This window comes from Trichoplusia ni, chromosome 13, assembly GCF_003590095.1.
Source record: "Trichoplusia ni isolate ovarian cell line Hi5 chromosome 13, tn1, whole genome shotgun sequence".
Classification (NCBI taxonomy): domain Eukaryota; kingdom Metazoa; phylum Arthropoda; class Insecta; order Lepidoptera; family Noctuidae; genus Trichoplusia; species Trichoplusia ni.
In genome coordinates this window covers 8,951,880-8,971,959 of record NC_039490.1, presented here as the reverse complement: position 1 = coordinate 8,971,959, position 20,080 = coordinate 8,951,880, and the positions used below count along the sequence as shown (strand labels likewise).

The 20,080-nt window shown below is 37.0% G+C and overlaps 2 protein-coding genes across 6 annotated transcripts; one reads left to right on the top strand and one right to left on the bottom strand.

The window, feature by feature from the left end:
• The first annotated feature begins 702 nt into the window (after positions 1–702).
• LOC113500082 (kallikrein-11-like) lies at positions 703–3,172 on the top strand. The gene is made up of 2 exons (XM_026880754.1): positions 703–2,083; positions 2,398–3,172. Exons 1-2 carry the CDS (start codon positions 1,758–1,760, stop codon positions 2,939–2,941), a joined length of 870 nt encoding a protein of 289 aa, XP_026736555.1. The 5' UTR covers positions 703–1,757; the 3' UTR covers positions 2,942–3,172.
• Positions 3,173–3,707: 535 nt separating this feature from the next.
• Positions 3,708–19,985, bottom strand: LOC113500179 (chymotrypsin-like protease CTRL-1). Of its 5 annotated transcripts, none has more exons than XM_026880888.1 (4): positions 19,864–19,985; positions 16,548–16,632; positions 6,331–6,560; positions 3,708–4,406 (listed from the first exon to the last, which is right to left on the bottom strand). In XM_026880888.1, exons 2-4 carry the CDS (start codon positions 16,548–16,550, stop codon positions 3,872–3,874), a joined length of 768 nt encoding a protein of 255 aa, XP_026736689.1. In that variant the 5' UTR covers positions 16,551–16,632; positions 19,864–19,985; the 3' UTR covers positions 3,708–3,871. The 5 variants fall into 5 exon arrangements, with proteins under 5 accessions (XP_026736689.1, XP_026736691.1, XP_026736690.1 ...); XM_026880890.1 differs by having other exon boundaries at positions 6,331–6,520; XM_026880889.1 differs by lacking the exon at positions 16,548–16,632.
• Between the last annotated feature and the right edge of the window lie 95 nt (positions 19,986–20,080).

The window sequence follows — 20,080 nt, the reverse complement described above, 5'->3', positions numbered from 1 at the left end:
TGTCCTACACTTATACCTATCGAACTCACGACACGTCGCGCACCACACATTAAGCTTGACGACCTCAACCATTCGGCTTTTATCAATAACTTAATTCCAAATCTCCACATACAACTTTAAGAACATCACCGCAATATTTCATATTTACCATCATCCTGACTTACCCCTCGGAGGGTAAACTGTTACAGAATCAATTGATTAGAGTACAACACGGCTTACTGGTCGGTGAACCGAGACGCGGCAAATTTGGACAAATATGTAGCAATGTGGGGAGAGCTCGGATGTCACGTGGTACTGGATGTGGCACAACAAAATGTGGCAAGGGAATAGGCTTCTCTAAAATAGTTGAGTCTGTTACATACATCTTGTAAAGAAAGTCTTTTTATTTTGAAAAGAGTAACTTATGGAGTTTCTTGCCGGTTCTTCTCCATGAGAATGACACTTTGGAACCGCGCAACTAGAGTCAGTAATGTAACGTTTTAAAAGTGCCTGAGAAAGGGCCTATTTGAAATAAAAACTTTTTGATTTTGATTTTGAAAGATCCGTTTGTCCAATTCTGAGACTAGTACAGGATGTTGTTCTATTGTTATTCGAAATACAAAGAAGGTTAATTTTTAACGTCAGCTCTCTTTTTCAACCGAATCAAATAGTTCTCAGTTCAACTGAGTTTTCAATGTTTTTAACCTGATTTTATTGATTCTTTTTTATTTATAAAATGTGAAATAGCTGTCACGGTCGTTTGATCCCAAAAATATTTCGGATATATCTATTTTTAGCACGAAAAACAAGCGTCTGCCATTAAATTATATTCTGTAAGTTAATTTAGATTTTATGCAAAATCTTACATACAAACCACCGCCATCTATTTATTTTTGGTCGGCCTTCGTTGAAATAATAAACTAATCAAATAACAATAAAAACATTTCATCTCCAATGCCAGCCAGTTCTATGCAAGCCACATCCATTATCTCCACATCCTGGCAGCCATCAGTAAGCTAATGCAGTAACTTAAGAGTTTGGTAGCTCGCGACCATTTGAGACGAGTCAATATTAGCCGATCCCCCGATTTGGTGAGCACTCAATATACTGTGCGAATGTTGCAGATGACGGACTATTCAGATGTTACATAGATACCGTACGAAGAAAGATGCTCTGGAAAATGCATTATATGACTAAAATATATTTTTTTAATTTGTGGAAATAATTATGTTCAGGTTGGGTGGTGAATAATACTAATGTAAACGCGGAAGTGTGTTGTTCTGGAGGATGTTTGTAGTAACTCCTTTTTATTAAATTATAATGTTTTTAAAGGAAATTGCTCTTGCAGTTGCAAATTTGATCTTTGTATCGCGAATTTTCCGCGCGAAGGGGTCATTTAGCTCAGATGCACTAAGAACCCAAATATTGAACATAAAATAATTATAATTAAATTTCAATCATCAACCCAAAGACAAAACAATCTTAACAAAACTTCTACAAATTCTAGAACCCAAAATATTGCTACATAGGTACAAGAAAACTTCAATCAATAAAAGACAACGTCAAGCTCACTTGTCAAAATCCAAATTCTGTTTGGTTTATATATTATTTTTACAAATACAACAAGTATTCAACCAAACTTATTAAAGAAGAATCATTCAGAAGAAGGTTCGTTTCATGATCTCCAGAACTACATCTAGAAGAAACGTGGAACCAGTTTGACAGCATCCAAGACTTGTTTGTGTACCAAGACGGATCTTAAACCATTTTTCCTTATAATGAAGGCTGCATGCATAGTCCTAACAGTTCTCATATTCATTGCCATAATGGCTGTTTGTGTGATGGTGAAGTTTGCCACGGACATTACTGTGGAGGAGAGGAAACGAGAGCATATGCCTGGAGGGGCGGTGGGGGGTGGTGGGGGCGTGTACCACTATACCAAGTCCATGGGGGTCATAACCCTGAATGATAACTCGTCGCTTCCCATCGCTGAAAGGTTTCCGTACGTCGCTGCTATCACCAGAAACTCCTCAGCGTTGTGGTCGTTTGCCTGTTTTGCTAGCGTCGTACTTATAAAATGGGTGATCACTTCAGCTCATTGCAGGTTTGTTACAATGATTTGTATTTAGGTATCCTTACTTGATGAATATGAGTGATTTGTTTTTGACCCTTCTTACCTGAAAATACAGTAACAGAATTGGACCAGGAAATAGGCGGCGTCTAACACAGATGACACATTTTTATTATCCTAGCCTGCTTGTTTTAAACCAAATCTTTTAAATCCTAGATAGCTTCATCCCCATAGTTTGCGTTTGCCTATGTTAAAAAGCCCAAAGAGATAAAATTGATCACTTAATCATTAACTATTATCATATTTTAAATGAAGAACCTACATCTTACACCTCCTCTCATCCTCAGACGTCCCGGCGCGACCCACAGGATCCTTCTCTTCCACGACTTCGCGCGCAACTACACACACACCTACCCCATCCTATTCTGGCGACTCCACGAGAAATTCAACATGACGAACCCCACGCCACGACACGACATCGCCGTCGCGAAACTCAACGTGGACTTCTACCCCCTGACCATGAAAGCATCAGTCTTCGACGAGAAGAAAGTGACAGCCGTCGAAGCGAGCATCTGGAAGACAGTCTCAACTATGGACAAAAAACTTTACCTCACAAATGACTTTGACAAATATGAAGTGAAGATAATTAACTCTGTGCGATGCTTTGAGAGCTATGGCGTGGAGCTGGACGAGAGTATGATGTGTATAGACATGTCTGATTACGAAGACTGTTTTGTGCATGAGTTTGGACCGATATATAATGGGGATAAAGTGGTTGGGATCCTGGCAGCGAAGCCGAGGGACTGCGATATGAAGCTCGCGATATTCACGAATATCTCGTACTACACAAACTGGATCCTGCGCTCCACGCACACCACGTACTACGGATGATACTTTGGTTGTTTTGTTTATTAGTTTAGTGATCGTTTCTTAAGAAGTCACAGTGTCGACATTTTGTATGTCTTTTAAGTTTTAAATTCTAAAGTTTTGCCCGTTTGTTGTGTTTCTTGCCTTACCCTGGTGACTTGTAATGTTAAGCGTGCTGACTGCTATCATACTGTGTCTTTATATCCTACATTAGGGAATATACTGTCTTATATTCATTAAATCGTGTCTATGCAAGAGGAGTTTTTTCTTTACATATTGCATGGTTAAGTGCGAGTGGTACCTCGAATCAAGAACAAAAAAACAAATCGATTACGAATGGAAAAAATTTGTTCAAAACCCACATTTATTACAAATTCTATGTTTGTTAAAGCGGCAGCTGAATTAACATCATCTGAGATAAATCTCCTGTCTAACTGTCACGGTTCATCACATACGGATGGACGTACCAACAGATGGATAAACAGCTAACCTCAGTAACGTTTCGCTCCGTTTTAACCCTGTGGACACAGTCCTCTGAAAACTAGTAAAACTATATCACTGTGCATAATATTATCAGCATAATATTATCAGTGCCAGAGCCCAGGGCTTCATACGGAGACACATTGATGTGTTATTGAGATCTGTTGCTTCATATCAACTTTGTTTCATACTTACTACGTTTCGGACCATCTCAGCCCTAAAGGTTATAGCAAAGATGTCGCAGCGACTTCTTGCGAGATGATTTGTGTCGTTGGTGGCTTGCGACGAAGTCATAAACGGAGTTCCCAAGGGTTGTTTTGTAGTGTAAAATGTCTCTAAATGGGCATTATTCAAAACAAGGATTGGATATGACCAAATTTAGTGGTAGTAGCCGATTCAAAGGAAGTTAATCAAGTTCTAACCAAAAAATACATCAGTAAAAATGGGGAATCAAAGAAATAAAACAAAACCAAATCATCCCTCATGAGTTGTTCTTAATATCCAATTCGTATAATAAGAAATATTAGTGAATATAGACAACTTGGTGTCACAGTCCTGCGGCTTCACCGCCAGGATGCCCACAAGCTTCTCCTCCGAGAAAATAGGCCCAAACTCGTGCACGAAACACGAATCGTAGTTGGACATGTCGACACAGATCAGGCTCTCGTCCAACACGATGCCGAACGTTTCAAAACACCGATCCGAGTTCACAATTTTCAAGTAATACCTCTCGAAATGATTCGTTAGATACAATCTCTTGTCCATCGTCGAAACTGTCTTCCAAATACTGGCCTCGACATGTATAGCCTCACTTTCGTCGAAGACAGCTGGCTTCAGTACGTACGGGTACTCGTCGAGGTTCAGCCTGGCCGCTGCTATGTCATACTTGGGTGAGGGGTGGCTGGTGTTGTACTTCTCGTGTATTCGCCACAGCTGGATCGGGAACGTGTAAGACTGGTTGAAGGCGAAGTCGTGGAAGAGGATCACGCGGTGGTGGGAGCCGGAGTGTCTGGGAAAGAGGAATATGTTACTAAAAAGTTGTAATTTTGTCACAGCAGATGGTTACTGCTGGGTGAAGTTTATGGCACATAAGGAGCCAGCAGATAGGTACCACTGAGATCGGCAGAGGAATTAGGGGCGGGATGAAGTTTAAGGTGGCATGGGATAGAGGATAGAACTGTATACGTGTTTAAATATATTCTGGTGACATCTTAAATCGTTCGTAGGAATGGCATAGATTTAAATGAGTGACTTATACAAGGAAGTAATAGAAAAATTGTGTGAGAACTTTTTGTACCTAACAAGTTGCAACAACGCGAAATCTCGTAGGTAAAACTGCGAAGCTCAGCTAGTAGGAGATATTGAACGGCTATGCAGGAACCTAAAATTGTTAGTTCCTCTTTGTCAATTTATATCAAACCAACCTCTTGAAATAAATCGAAGACTTGACTCAAAAACTACAAATGCCACAGGATACAAGACAATAGGTTGTACAGAGTAACTTTCTCTGGTGAGTCATAGCGGGATCCAGGAGTGTCCCGGGTTTCGTCACACATCACAACGAAGACAATTTACATACAAGTGGACAAAGCCAGTTTCTCCGATATTGCTGTTTGAGGTTTCCCGGTCATTCCAGAGATCCGAAGTCCTGGGAATGCCACAACTCAGTTAGCCACTTTAATTAGTTTCCAGTCCTGGGTTTCCTCCATAATGTTACCCTTTCCACGTGAGTAGAGTTTCATTGTTTTCTTTTGTCATAAATACATATGTGACGCATGTTGCGAGGACAGATATAGTGATTAATACAATGAGGGCTAAAAGTAAAACCGGACTACCCATTTTCACTTCACAGTTTCAAAAGTTTTATTCAATTATACTTGACAGGAATTTTGAATTTGACAGGTGACATCTTGGTTTGATATGAGGCTATTATAGAAGTAGGTAGTGTTCCACGTTTTGTTAATTATTAATGGGTTTTTAGAGACTTCTTTTCATTTCATGGATAGCGATATTAAGGTGGTGGTGGCGATGATATTCGTGAAGCAGTGGGCAGGGATTGGAAAGTGAAGGAGTGACGTGCCATAGGAGAGGCTTATGTCCAACAGTGGACTGAGACGGACTGAAGATGATAATGATGATAGGCCTGCTATCACTTGAGAGTTCAAGTTAATAGTTTTGCGGTAATTGAATAGAGACGTAGCTCAACGCACAAAATAGGTGTAAGACATAAAATAAAATAGCTAACATATAATACTTCTAAAATGAGATTGGGCGGGTCACGTTAGCCGCATGGACAGCGATCGTTGGGCCAAAGTCACCACACTATGGGAGCCAACGGATGGACGGCTTCGTCGTGGGCGACCTAGGAAGCGGTGGCGAGACGACCTCAACGCTTACCAACCAGGCTGGTTCCATGAGGCCCAGAATAGAGTGTCGTGGAAGGATTTGGGGGAAGCCTTTGCCCAGCAGTGGGACACAGTAGGCTAGGAAAAAAATAATAATAATACTTCTGCTTACTAAGGACTTAGTTTCAGATACTTGGTCTGAATCTAGTCCCGCAATGTCGATGCGCGTGAGTAAATCTTTGCATCAAGTACTTAATTATGAATATCTCGATTTTTTTTGGATAAAACGTCTATTACCGTCCCTTACCATTATAACAACCGCGCGATCTGACGAGCTGACTAGATTTCTGACGAGCGCTTTTTTCAGGCCAAAAAAACTAACTAACCTTTTGGTCTAGTAATTAGTGGCCCTTACTGCTATACCGGAGGTCGTAGGTTCGCCCCCTCTCCGAGAACAATATGTCTGTCGTAATTAATCTATAACACGTGTGTATTTGAAATATGTACATTTAATAAATTCTTTATCAATTCTCTATAAAAGCGTTGCTCAGATTGACACTAAATGTCATCATAAAAACCTGTACAGACCTGCAATGAGCCGCAGTCACGATCCATCTAGACAGCACGACACAGGCAAAGCACGAGAACGGCCACAACGTGCTGGCGTTCCTCGTAATAGCGGCCACGTAGGGAAACCTCTCGGCCACAAGCATCGAACTGTTATGAAGGTGATGCTCATTCAATGCGATGACGTGTCTCCTCCCATCCTGTTGACAACCTTCGGACAGACCCTCAGTCTCATTCACATTTTTCGTCACCTGCACACATACTAACATGATAGCAAAGAATATTAGGGCTATCACTACTATTAAGCCAATCGTAGTTCGCTTCATTTTGTCTGTTTTTCTCTACTTGTAATTTTGGGTATATCATGACTTGAATTTTGTTTACATGGGTGACTTTGACAGAGTTTGGTACAGATAAGTTTTAGTCAGTTTTAGGAGGTTAGTTTTTTGTAGATGGTACCTCTTTAGAGAGAGCACTTGTTGAAGAAATATATGTTTTCAGAGTTATACAGACAATTTTGACGTCTTGAGATAGAAATGTTTTGTTTACTTAGATCTTAACAGTTTTGTTTCGACAGACAATGTCTTAAGACTGCTGTCGTGTATGGATCAGAGTGCTGGGGATAAAATGGATGAATGAAAGACACCTGGTCTGCATGCAGCAGAGGTGAGAATGTTAAGAGGAATGTGGGGTGTTACGAGAGCGGATAGAGTAAGAAATGAGTGTGTAAGAGGAACTTTGAAACTGGTACTGGTTACAGAGAAACTGCGTGGCAACCGGCTGTCGTGGTATTGCCAAGTTATGCGGAGGAATTAGAATCATGTGGTGAATAAGGTGCTGAGCATGGATGTGGATATAGCCGAAGAGGTTCAAGTCACATGCATAAAGACTTAGCCAGTAGAAGAATTCGGAGAACACACAAACACTTGTGATACGCGGGGATCGAACCTGCGACATGTCGTGCACGGTATCATTAGCATGGTGACTACATAAATACTATAATATCACTTGGCCCTAAGCACGTACAGTCACTAACCCCATAATACATTTTTATTTTGGCCATGGTATAACACTCATATACAATCGTAAACAACCGATGACAGTTAATTTATGATTTATTATAGAACAATTTTGTCAATGGGATGTAAATCACTATAACCAACTACTAAAAATTTGCAACATTTCATATATATTCTCCGGTGCATTACAATTAGGACCTTAACTCAACGAAATATAGCATACATTGCTTTGTCTTCTCTGACAAATAGTGTCCTTTTTGATGATAAATGATTTTGAAACCTAGGTCTTTGGGATAGGGTCCAGAATTGAGTGCAGGATGTTGGGAAAACCTCTGGGGTCGTATGGACCATTTAATTTAGAAGCGCAGAGGATTGATTTTGGGATTTTGATTTTATTCATATTTATATCGTTGAATTTTATCTGAAAATGTTTGAACGGAGGAAAATAATTGAAAAAGAAAACAGATAAATTGAAAACGCCCTCGTCTTCAAAAATGGTCTAACTTAAAAAAAAAGATGTTTGGAAGCCAGCTCCCACAATAATTAGAAGTCAAAATTAATTAATTTATTTATTTCAAAATAATTATTATCATTAATTTATTTCAAAATGGACTACGACGTAGCACTTTTTAGACGTCACAAAAATGTAAGAAGTTTTTTTTTTTTTTCCTAAGGAACCGATATACTTCGTGCAGCCCAAATGGATGAACTTTTTAATACAAAATCAACATTCGAGGTCATCGCCCCTATTCTAATTAGTTAATTATAGTATCCAGTTTTATAGCACATTACTGTCACATGTGGTCTCCCAATTAACAAGACTGCGCCGTTACCCGATATCGGGAATCGAATCCGAGACTTAATGGTCATCTCATTAACAGATTATACCATGTTTGGACTTAACCCCCGACGCGAAGAGGGGTGCTTACCACACTGCGGCGAAAGAAGGATAATGTTTTTTACTCTTTTCACAATAAGCATGACCAAGCATGTTTTATCGCATTGTCTTTGCATAATAGATAATCAACATAGTTGAAGATCAGCATAGTTATATTGGCTACAAGTGTAGAATACAAAAAAAAAACTTTCAAATGCGTCATTGACGGTTCATCGATCAAAATTATGACCCTACAATGGATGCTTTACCTCGATTTTTTTTAAATTCCAGCTTTCTAGTTGTCATAGACATATAGAGGCACATTTGAGTACAAAGCAAAGTAGATTTTTTTTAAACATTAAGGAATTAATCCTTCTTTTACGGGGGGTTTCACAAACATACAAATCACATATAAAAAACACCCAGACTCAGGACAAGCATTCGTGGATCACACAAATACTTGTCCTACGCGGAGCTTGAAACCGCGACACGATGCACACAGTGGGATTATCGTGGTGACCTCAAGCACTCGGCTATCCGTGCAGTCAATTTAAGATTCTTAAATATTCTAAATTAAATAAATGAAAAAAAAACCTACTAACTTATAGCATTTAATTAATATTTTATATATTATTGAAATATCCTACTACTATTATAAAGCCGAAAGTTTGTAAGTATGGATGTATGGATGTTTGTTACTCTTTCACGTAAAAACTACTGAATGGATTTGAATGAAACTTTACCACAATATAGCTTATACATCAGAATAACACATAGGCTACAATTTTTGAGGTTTCTAATGTGAGGTCGTAAAAAAACACATTTTTTGCGCTTACATTGCAAACGCTGACTGAATCCTACAAGATAGATAGAAGGCAGGTATAAATTATAACTTATATCTTCTAACCACGCTGAGGAAGTCGCGAGCAACAGCTAGTGTAATATAAATTTGTAATGCCTTCATTTGCTGTGCCCTAACAGGGTCCATAACATTGTACCTAGCTTTAAGCCTCTTTAACATCTTTTGTAACATTATGGAATGCAAATAAATATATGAATATGAAGATTTACTTAACTAATTTTATATCTTGTCCTCTGTTCCATTAAAAACTCCTTCGAAACTACTCCTAGCCAAACCAAATCACACTAAACACGTCAGCCAATCGATAACTCATCATAAAATAAGTGCTGAGTGCTTTTAGATCTCGTTACAGCCTCGATATATATCCTCCATGCCGGCACTCTGTAATCACATTGAGATCGACATAAATCTATGTTATACGGCGGCCGCGCGGGAACTTAGTCCGTCGTTAAGATTTATACTAAAGGGCTGTAATTGTGATGTATGGCTTATTAAATATAGTTTTGTTTAAGCATTGTGAAGACAGTTGTTGTGATTTTTGTAGCCAACGGAATGGAAAACAAGAAGTACGAGTGTATTATGTAGAGTTGAAAGGAGTTGTTCCTAGTTTTTGTTTTCTTTTTTGAAAAAAGATGGGAAGTGTTGTGGATTTGAATTCTTGTGTCGCTGGAGGTTTTACAAACGTTCGAGGCACATGTTCGATCTCGGCCCGGATTTAGAAGCAGAATTTGAATTATGTATGTATATGTAAAAGAATATTGGTGTAACAAGCAAATGCAACAGTATGTAATAATACAATATTCCACAACTTTCACACAACGCCATCTTATCTCAAACTAAAAAGAGCTTGTGTTATCAGTACTCATACTTTCCACCACAGAATCTGATAATCATTAATAGATAATTTACACCTAGCAACAGAAAAAATTATCGTCCCAGACATTTGTCCCGGTTGGGATTCGAACCCAAGACCTCCGGTACACCAGTCAGGGCCACTAACCACTAGACCATTAAACGAATTTTTCTACAAAATAAATGACACAACATTTGAAGTTTCCACCCCTGTAGTTTGTCAGTGCACGCGTGAGTGCGCGGGCGCCGATGTCTGCTAGGGTCGAGACACACTAATTGTGATCGATGGCACTCAAATATTGTTTAATTGTACGTGAATTATATCTGTTTATGCTTTGGAAGGCTTTAAAGTAGTTTTAAATAAGTTAGTATTTTTTGTTTTAAAGTTGAATGTAGATATTTTATGTGGCTCATCTGTTATCCTGGTTTTTTTGTCATCTCAAAATAAGTATGTAAGTTAGATTATATTGTACCAGCTTTTTTGGTATATATGGAGGAAAAACCTCCAATCACAATAACGTGGTAAGGAAAGTAGGTACTCGTAATTATACACCTTAAAGAAACATGATATAATAATAATAATATAATATATTCTGGGACAACTCACACACGGCTATCTGATCCCAAGCTAAGCAGAGCTTGTGTTATGGTAACCAGACAACTGATAAACTTACATATATATTTCTAAATACATACATATTATAGATAAATTACACCCAGACACCAGTAAAAATGATCATGCTCATCACACAACATTTGTCCTGGGCGGGAATCGAACCCACGACCTCCGGTATAGCAGTCAGGGTCACTAACCACTAGGCCAACAGGCCCGTCAGATATATATGATAGATATGATGTGTCATTGCACGGATAGTGGAGTGGTTGAGTCAAACTCACTTTGCGAATTCGATGTCCGTGTAGGACAAACGATTCTATCATCCACGGATGCTTGTAGCTGGGCATGTGACTTGAATGTTTGCGAAACACTCTGCAACACAAGGATTCAATCCCTTAATGCGGGAGCTGTTTTTTTTAAGAAAAAGCTACATCTTTACTCGTCATCAATGCAAGCATCATTTTCTCCTTAAAATAAAACTCTTGATCATCCAAGACCCCGTCTACAGAAGCGCATAGATCATACAGTCACCGTACCCTACGTAAGAGTCGAGTATGTAAATGTGTGAGCAATGACGCGGGGCATCGAGAGGGAGGACGGCCATGTATCTTCACTTACCCCATTTGTGATGTTAAGAAAAACTTGAGAAATTGTGTATTGTCATATTTTTGTAATGTTTCAAGTCACGAGATTGAAGGTACAAAACAGGCTCACTGTTATTAAGGTAACCATCTTCGGTAAAAGTGGATTCCAGGCCTCGAGAACTATAAATAAGCCGATAACCGATTTTGTGAGGACGCGATTATTGACAGTTATTCTTTTTTTTTTTTATAAATGCGGACAACATCACATACATTGTTCTGAACCCAAAGTAAGTTGCTAAAGCACTTGTGTTATGGAATTCAGATACAACGAAGGTACCACAAACACCCAGACCCGAGACAATGTACAAATGTGAATTTTTACATTGACCCGACCGGGGATCGAACCCGGGGCCTCAGAGCTAGCGACACCTTGAAACCGTTGCGTACGCCACTCGACCACGGAGGTCGTCTATTACTTTATTATACTTATTAAAATTCTGTAAACTCTATTAAATACAGTATTTTACTTAATCTATCGAGGCACCTCCGCTCTACGGACATAAAGAATCCAAAGAAGATGCAAAACTATTTCAAGTATGTGTGTAAAAATAACGCCATTATGTACATGTTATATGTTATGAAAACCGGTCGGTGAAAGTCACATTTCTTTATATTTTTGTTTTTAATTGCAATTTTCCACGGGAAAGACATTTTAGAACCGCGCAGTTAGAGTAATTAGTTTCTTAAACGGCTGTATTATGTCTACTAGTAATATCATTGTCCATCCAGTATCACGAAATTTTAGCAGTTGTAAAAGAAAAGATAAAATAAACAGCATCCCAAAACGAAACAGTCACCGCGTTTCACACGAGTAACTCTCAAACTTATAAAAGAAACAAATAGTCATCCGCCATTGTTGGAAAAATAACATTATTTGTAAATGTGCAAGCTCAGTACAAGACAGAGTGAACAGATCGCACGACTTCCGGCGCTTCCGGCGTGACGTCACTACCGGGGGGAAGATGGCGGAGTAGGGCGGCCATGTTCGAGTGAAAAAGATTTATTGAAATTTGACAAAAAGTGGTGACATATTTTTATAATAACTATCGTGAGACTGATTCATTATTAAATGATATTAAATGATGCCGCAGACGCGGCGGGATCGCGAGTCGAACACGACTCGCGATCCCGCCGCGTCTGCTCATGATTAAGGACTCCGGTTGGGTCCGAAACTAGTCGGGCTACCCCGATACATACGCGTGAGTAAACCGTTACATCATTTAATAAAGTGGTGATATATTTTGTAATTGCTTTATTCAAATAATCTAGACGCGTTGTTTAGCTCGTCAATCAGGATTAATTATTTTATGAAATATGGGTCGGCAAAAACTTTTGTATACTGAAAAGTATAAAAAATAATATTTCAACAGACTGTTATTATGTGTTATTTTTTGTCTAGGTTTGGGACTTCGATAGAGCTATCGTTTCCATGTCTGAAGTGTTTAATGTTTGAAATATTTTGTCATGATAAACTCCATGTTTCAAAAACTCTTAGGCCTGATTCGCACGGGAGCTTTTTTAATGCGCGTTAAAATAAAACAAATGCACAAACAAACGACTATTCCCTTTAGCGCCCAATGCACAGCGCTCAAAATGCAACACTACTCGATTAAAAAGCGTCGCGTTTTATAAGCACGAACGTGTGAACAAGGACTTGGAATGCATTTGTTTTATTTTAACGGGCGTTAATAAAGCTCCCGTGCGAATAAGGCCTTTTAGGGTAGTCAGATAGAAAATGTCAAGTCCAGGGAGCTCAAAAAACACGTAAAAGCTGTGTTATATCATATCCTACAACAAATTATTTCATTTAAAGCAGAGCAAAGTAAATACCATTTCTAAATATTCAGCATGATATCCACCCTACTCCCAAAACAATTTGTAACTGTTGTATTTCCATCATAAACTTTTATTGTTGTCTATCTATATATATATATATATAATATGTAGCTGTCTGTACGTTGCAGAGGGAGTCTTGGCGTATTGATTGATTTCAATACGGACACAGATCGTTGAGCACTGTCTTGTGTTATTTGGTAAGTGTTGCTATTTTAAGTTGTTAATTTATTTAGATTTAAGGGATTCTGAAGTTTATTGATGAGAATTTTTAAACTATTTAGCTGGAAAATGTATGATTTACCCTGATGCTGGTAACTGAATGTTCGTTTTTTTTCTCAATAATTTTTTATTTCTTTGAACTTCTATATTTTTATCGTTTCTTTTTTAAATAAAAAGTCGGTCGTCCGGGAGGAAGATGGGTTGATGACATAATAAAGGTCTCGGGTCGAGTCTGGATGAGGCTAGCACAGGACCGTAGAAATTGGCACGAAAAAGGGAAGGCCTATGCCCAGCAGTGGGAGGATAAAGGCTGTGGATGATGATGAACAAAGTATTTTATTCGAGTGTGTCTCTTAGATTTTTTCACACTTTTAAGTTACATTATTTTTCGTCAGATTATTTATCTCTACTTTAAATTATATAACATTATTTGAACGTTGGCTTGGCGGAAAGTCAATCAAATTCATTTAAATAATATAACAAATAATATGCGTTTCTAACCTCATTTCAAACAGAAACCACTTGTAAAAAAACACGTTTCGGAATCATAATTAAACCACAAAGCTTAAAATCCAAAAAACAATAACCCCAAACGAAAAATAATTAATGATCTTAAAAAAAAACCATAACCTTAAAGCTGCCATCTTTCATTCCCGCGTAATTCCCAATACGCTAGTCACGCGGCCAGAGACAATGCTCTATTGTCTATGTAAAGTATAAACAATTATAATGTTGTTAATGGTTACAGTAACAAATGTTATTTGTCTCTGGGGTGTGGGGTGTTGTGTGGAGGGCATTCTTGTTAATGTTGAGTGTTAGATACTGCTATTTTGTAATGTAAATTGAGCTGAGTTTTAACGTTTTTTGAATAGTTCACTTTGCGTCGTGGAAAACGTAATAGAACGAGTTTTATTGCAGGTTTATATAACATTTCTTTTTAATTTTTTTTTTCAAGGAAATCTGACAATTCTCTATAAATAATTAAATATTCAATAGTAACTGGCTTGTAAGTTGGTTCAAAAGTTTCCGATACCATTATTTGGAATTCAGGTTTGCTTACGATGTTTTCCTTCAAAGTTTGACAGTTTTTCTTAGAATACTTCAGAAAGTAAATCCAACTTTGAAAAAGGTTATTTGCTTGCTTTGGGATCGAACCTGCACCTCGTCTATACAAATCCATGCATAGAACCGCTAGGCCACCACGACATTATAAGGTAATTATGAAGTCTTATTCCAAAAATCCTAGACCAATTTAAGTACTTGAATAATATATATTATATTAGTGTCGAATCCTCCGTCCGTACTACGAATGAACCTATAAAAGAATATTTGAATAATTCAAAAACTTTGGAGACATCGCATTATAAATTTGTTTAAACTATCTCCCCCTAACAGCAGATCTTTTAATTGTGTTCACAAATTGCGGTGACAAATAGTTGTCGCTTTAATGAGTGTCGCAAAAATTGGGGTTTATTATGTGGCAAGTAATGCGTTTTTTTATGTAGTGACAGTGTTTTGTAAAGAGTAAGTCAGTAAGGAGTTTCTATTCCATTCATCTATTTACCTATAGTGCGTATTTATTTAAAAGAAATATAAATGTAAGTTAGTATTTATTAGGTTTGTAGTAAATATTGTTAGGCCCTGCCTAGTTTGGGTCCGAAAGACAATGACGGTGGCAAAAAAAAACAGAGTCGACGATTTCCTATACGACTCCTTTTTATTTTAGAATTCAACAAATATTTTTAACTTAACTTTAATTATCTCTTTGGTCTATTTAAGAACACATTCATAGCTTACAAATTTTTGATCAGAATCGGAATGGGAGCTCTATATTTTACTTCGGAATCCTATTTCTTAAATTAATAAAAATCTTTGATGCCACACGGGACTTACTTAGGAACTTATTTTTAGGAATTAAATTAATTTACAACAAGTGCGGAACTTTGACTTGCAAGTTCAATACGTGTGCATAATACCTAGTCATTTGATTAGCATTAGCGCTCTGAGGAATTAAACCTATATGATCTACAGGACTATATAGGAATGTAGTTAGCCCATTACAAAAAACCAAATTACATTAGGTAAAGTACAAGTCGTGCAGAAAACAAAATAATCCAAGATATCCATTTAGAATTAAACATTCCCTCTCACAAGTATAACATGCGTGAACATATAACAACCCTCGGGCCATAAATCTCAGTCATAGAACTTTATTGTTGCTTATCATCGCGATCGCCATTTGGTTGCGGATACGAATACGTTTGGATACGCGTCCAATTGTGATATGAGCTGCAGATAGTAGAGAGTTTTATTTTTGTTTTGGAAAGATGCATTTAATCTACTGAGAGAACAGATATATTTCCTGGAGATACATCCTATATATGGTTGAGATACAGTTATGTATTTCGCCAGTACCTATTCCTTAAATTCGCGGGAAAATAAAAGGGAAGATGGTCTTTTTTAAATGCCAATATAATGGTAGGTACAGAAGAAACGCTGAGGCCTTGTTTGTTTGTTATTATTATAAACAGTAGCAATGCCGAGTTAAGTAAGGCATTCTCAATTCCTTACAAATTAAAAGAAAGGCATTGCAAGCCATCTAGAGGTAGTCAATAAAATCTTTATTTTATGTAATCAGAAGATTTCTAAAATTCATTGTACTAAAACCTCGTTTGATGTTTTACTTTTGAAATGATGAATGAAATGAAATGAAATCAATGAAATGAAAATTATTCTGTAAGTAGGATATATCATCACTTTTACATGTCTTCTTATTTTTTTGAGAACGCTGGAGTCGACATTTCCTATCTGACTACCCTGAGAAGAAATGTCGAAACAAACTCAAGGGGCCACAGTCTCTTTTAAAGTCCAGACAATTTCAATGCGAATAGATATGTATAAACCAATGCACGGTATTTTTTTGGACTGGCCTTTTGAAGAAAGTATCAGATCGATCTGAGCAAGGGAAAAAAACAAATAATCTCACTCAAATCGCCAGTTTGAGAAACTACAATTAACATATTATACCTGCATAAAGTTTATACTTACAATAAAATAAAATAAAAGCAAAAAAATTGAAACTTAAAAAAAATAAAAAAAAAAATTGTATACCACGACGAAGCAATGCAATCCCTTATGTTAAATCTCTTATTTACTTAGCTTTTTTTTATTTTAGCTCCATAAACAGTCGTATCCAATTTAGCATCTGTCCCCGTCAACGCACCAAGCGATGTATCCGTAGAGTATTTACCTCCATCCCACATAATTTCCACTCTCCTTCTCCGGCTACTTCGGCATAGCAACAAGGACTCACCATAACTTAATCAAGCGAAGTGCTTCCAGTTATGACAGTTATACGTTCCCGCCATTTGTCACCGCCCCTGGTAACCCGGGATTAACTGCACACAAATATTATCGCGTAAATTGTTTTACTACTTTGTAGCTTTTAATAAAATTGCTGGGGTCTGCTTTAAATGTTTATTAGTTTAGGTTTCGCAATTGTAATTAAAGAGGAAGAATGAAATTATTCCCTTGCGTGTATTTAGAAAAAGTAAAATGTATTCGATATTTTCTATCACGTTTCTAAAAGTATAACTGAATCGAGAGCTTTGTAAGATGTATTGTTTGTAATAGACGGTTTTCAAGACCAATCAGACTGTAAGTTTCAGAAGTTCCAACTAAGTAGAGTTACACTCTAAGTTACGACATAAGAAAATAATATACGACTTTCCTTCTTAAGCAAGCAAGCTACATTAATACAGAATTTGCATATAAGTAAATAATAAATATATTTAAAACTCAATTAATATTACAGTCACGTTTAATAACGACATTATTCTTGAAAACCCTATGTTTTTTTCCAGAACATATTAGAACAAGGCAATAATAAAGTATGTAAATATACTTATTATTAAATTAATTTAAAACTAGTCCATAAAAATTCCTTCTGTCTTTTGCATTACAAAAATCTCTCATACACGTTATATTCCAACCTATAATAGTTATAATATTCTGGCTGTATACTGGTTTCCCTCGGCTCACCTCGCCGGTGGGAGTACCCGCGCACTCAGCCGACCAATCACAGCGCCAACAACAGGTGGGCGCCAAACGCCATTTTGAAATTTAAAATTGATTCGTGGAAATGGTTTTAGTTTGAGTCATTTTCTTTTTCATAAGTAAATAAGATTTGTAATTTACTTTTAGAAACGAGATAAAAGGGAAATCCTTTACAATACATTTCTATAGCACATTAAATTAAATTCATTTTTGTGGCTTGCTTACTTAAAGAAAAGCGGATGGACATAATAATTAATAAAGTATTCGTTGTAACAATAAAAGTTGCGCAAATATATTTTTGGACGATTCGTTCAAAATTTCAAATATCAGATAAAAGTTGAACAATATAACGTTAGTGGTAAGTGAGACCATGATAGCTAATAATCTTGCGGAAACATACTTACATAATGATTATGTGATTTTATTCTGTTGGTTCATTCTCATGAGTGCGGTAAAGCAGTCGTAGGTTGTACCTACTCATTGCGTGTCATAAGCGTGCATATTTATTTTTCTAAAAGCCGGGCCGAATTTAAACACTCTTCACAGTCTTCACCCTCCCTTACTAACGTTTTTAGTTACCAACTTAAATACACTGCAATAGCATTAGGTTAGGTAATTGTCAGTAGGAAATTAAGACTTCGCAAGCTCGAACAACAAACCCCATCAAAAACAATACTTGTCAAAAAACCAAGTCTCGCAACTCAGTTGTTCTGCGGTAAAAAGCTAAATTTAACTTTTTCGATTGTTAATTTATTCAGTCTCTACTTAAGTGACTTTCTGTCTTAATACGTCCAGTCTCTAAGACCACGATCATGGTCGATAACAATTGAAAATCAATTATATTGTGTCTGGAATCTCCGTACTCGAAGCATTCAGTTGTTACGTAATAATTAACAGCATCTTATAGTGACGTAAATCAATATTAAAATTCTTGAATGTTTTATATAAATATATCGAGACTCATATAAATGCTCATATCCCATTGCAAATAAACACATTTGAGAGTAATTTGCATTCCAGAATGCAGAATTTAGTATCACAATAAGTAATTTTATGTATGAACCTGATTTGCTTCACAGATAATACACATAGTTTAGATATAATCCGCACCTATTTGTGACCATATAGGTATTACCAATAAAGCAATTTCAGTGACACGGCTCGCAATTCCAATTTCAATAAGAACCGTAAAAACAAAACCGCGAACCACCTTCCAGTTTCCATGCCATTAATAAGATCAACTCAATTATCCTGAACGAAAACAATCATGGCGGCTTTGATTAAACTCAGACGCTGGAAATTATATTCTTTTTACTCTGCCAATGTAAACCTCCCGCATAGCAACATAAAGTAGGTACCTAAAGAGAAAATGTTACTTTTATGCGGAATCAAGGCAGGAGCTGCCCTTTCAAAACAGAAATTCGGATAAAAACAATTCTATTTCCTAAACTTAAGGTCGAAAGTCCCTTGAAAGTTGCCTAAATAGTTTTTGGCGCCACCCAGACAAAGCTTCACCAACGAAAAAAAATATTACAGTTACAAATTTTATGGAAACAATAAAATATCCACTCTATTTTCTGCAAACTAAGATACAAAGTTGAATAACCTTGATATTACTAGCGGGAAACGCATGCCGCGTATATTGAAAAGTCAATAATGGAACTGCATGGATTTGCCAGACGAAAATCGACTCTAATTTCATGAGTTGCATAATAAATTCGTTCGTCTCAGAATTGTGTGTTGTGACGTTTGTAAGTCGCGCAAGTGAAAACCGTGGCGCCAGACTGTCCGGCGCCATCTTGCCGCATTTTCGTTTTCCGCGGAGGCACAAACATTATTCTATTCAGCCGCTTCCGCCTCGGCCCTATTATGTTAGCTAATTTACTGTTATGACCGTAACTTTACCAATAAGATATCTGTGGCTATTCTTGTAACATTTTATTCAGGCCTAAGTGCTTTTATTGGACATTTTTTGACGAGTTTTTGCACTTAAGTGAGGGATTAGAGGCACAATAGTTTTGCTAACATTAAGCTTACACATATATACTTTTTTAATGTAACTTTGGATGTAGAAATTTTAAAAAGGAATTGATATCTCCGCGTATTTTCCTACTGCAAATTATATATTATTTTTCTGCTTTATTCTAGGAACTTGAGGTTACGCAAAGACCCTGGCACGCCGTAGAATACTGATTATAATGATTGTTAGAAAGATAAATTTATCTATGTAGATATGCTATGGAATAGGCAATTACAATCATGAGCTATGATAATTCAAATGGTCGGAATCGATTCCTATGGCAATTTATTCTTTACTAGCTGTCCGGACGATTAATAACAGTGAATACTTACATTTTTTTGTAACCTTCCTATATTTTATAACTGTTTAAACCTTGCCTGAACTTTCACGAATATTTAACAGCAATTCTTTTTTGTATATAAGAAGAAGAAGCAGTACATAAGATATAAAATTATAATGAATAGTAAAACCTATTTTGTATAAGTTTGGAGTTTTCCCAATCATGCTCTGATCTCGCAGAGATGATTAACTATAAGTACTCAAGGGTACTTACCTAGTTACAGTATTTTGCATCCGTTCTCCCACAGTCGTTTCTCCTTTGTACTATTTCGGTGTAATGTCATTTTGTTTCGATTAGTCAAACTGGCAGCTTCAGAAGGTGGTTTTTCAGTTATAAGTTAGTTTCTGTTAAACGATAGTTCTGAGATTAGGTTTCAGGATACTTTTTAGACGATTAGGTAGTGAGCATTATGCTTTCTTCAAGTGTAAAA

Excerpts from the sequence above, each read along its gene's own strand:
- LOC113500179 (XM_026880887.1), bottom strand. The coding sequence starts at position 6,635 with ATGAAGCGAACTACGATTGGCTTAATAGTAGTGATAGCCCTAATATTC. Across the intron at positions 4,407-6,330 it reads GTGACTGCGGCTCATTGCAG|ACACTCCGGCTCCCACCACC; the intron begins GTCTGTACAGGT and ends CCTCTTTCCCAG.
- LOC113500082 (XM_026880754.1), top strand. The coding sequence starts at position 1,758 with ATGAAGGCTGCATGCATAGTCCTAACAGTTCTCATATTCATTGCCATA. Across the intron at positions 2,084-2,397 it reads ATCACTTCAGCTCATTGCAG|ACGTCCCGGCGCGACCCACA; the intron begins GTTTGTTACAAT and ends TCTCATCCTCAG.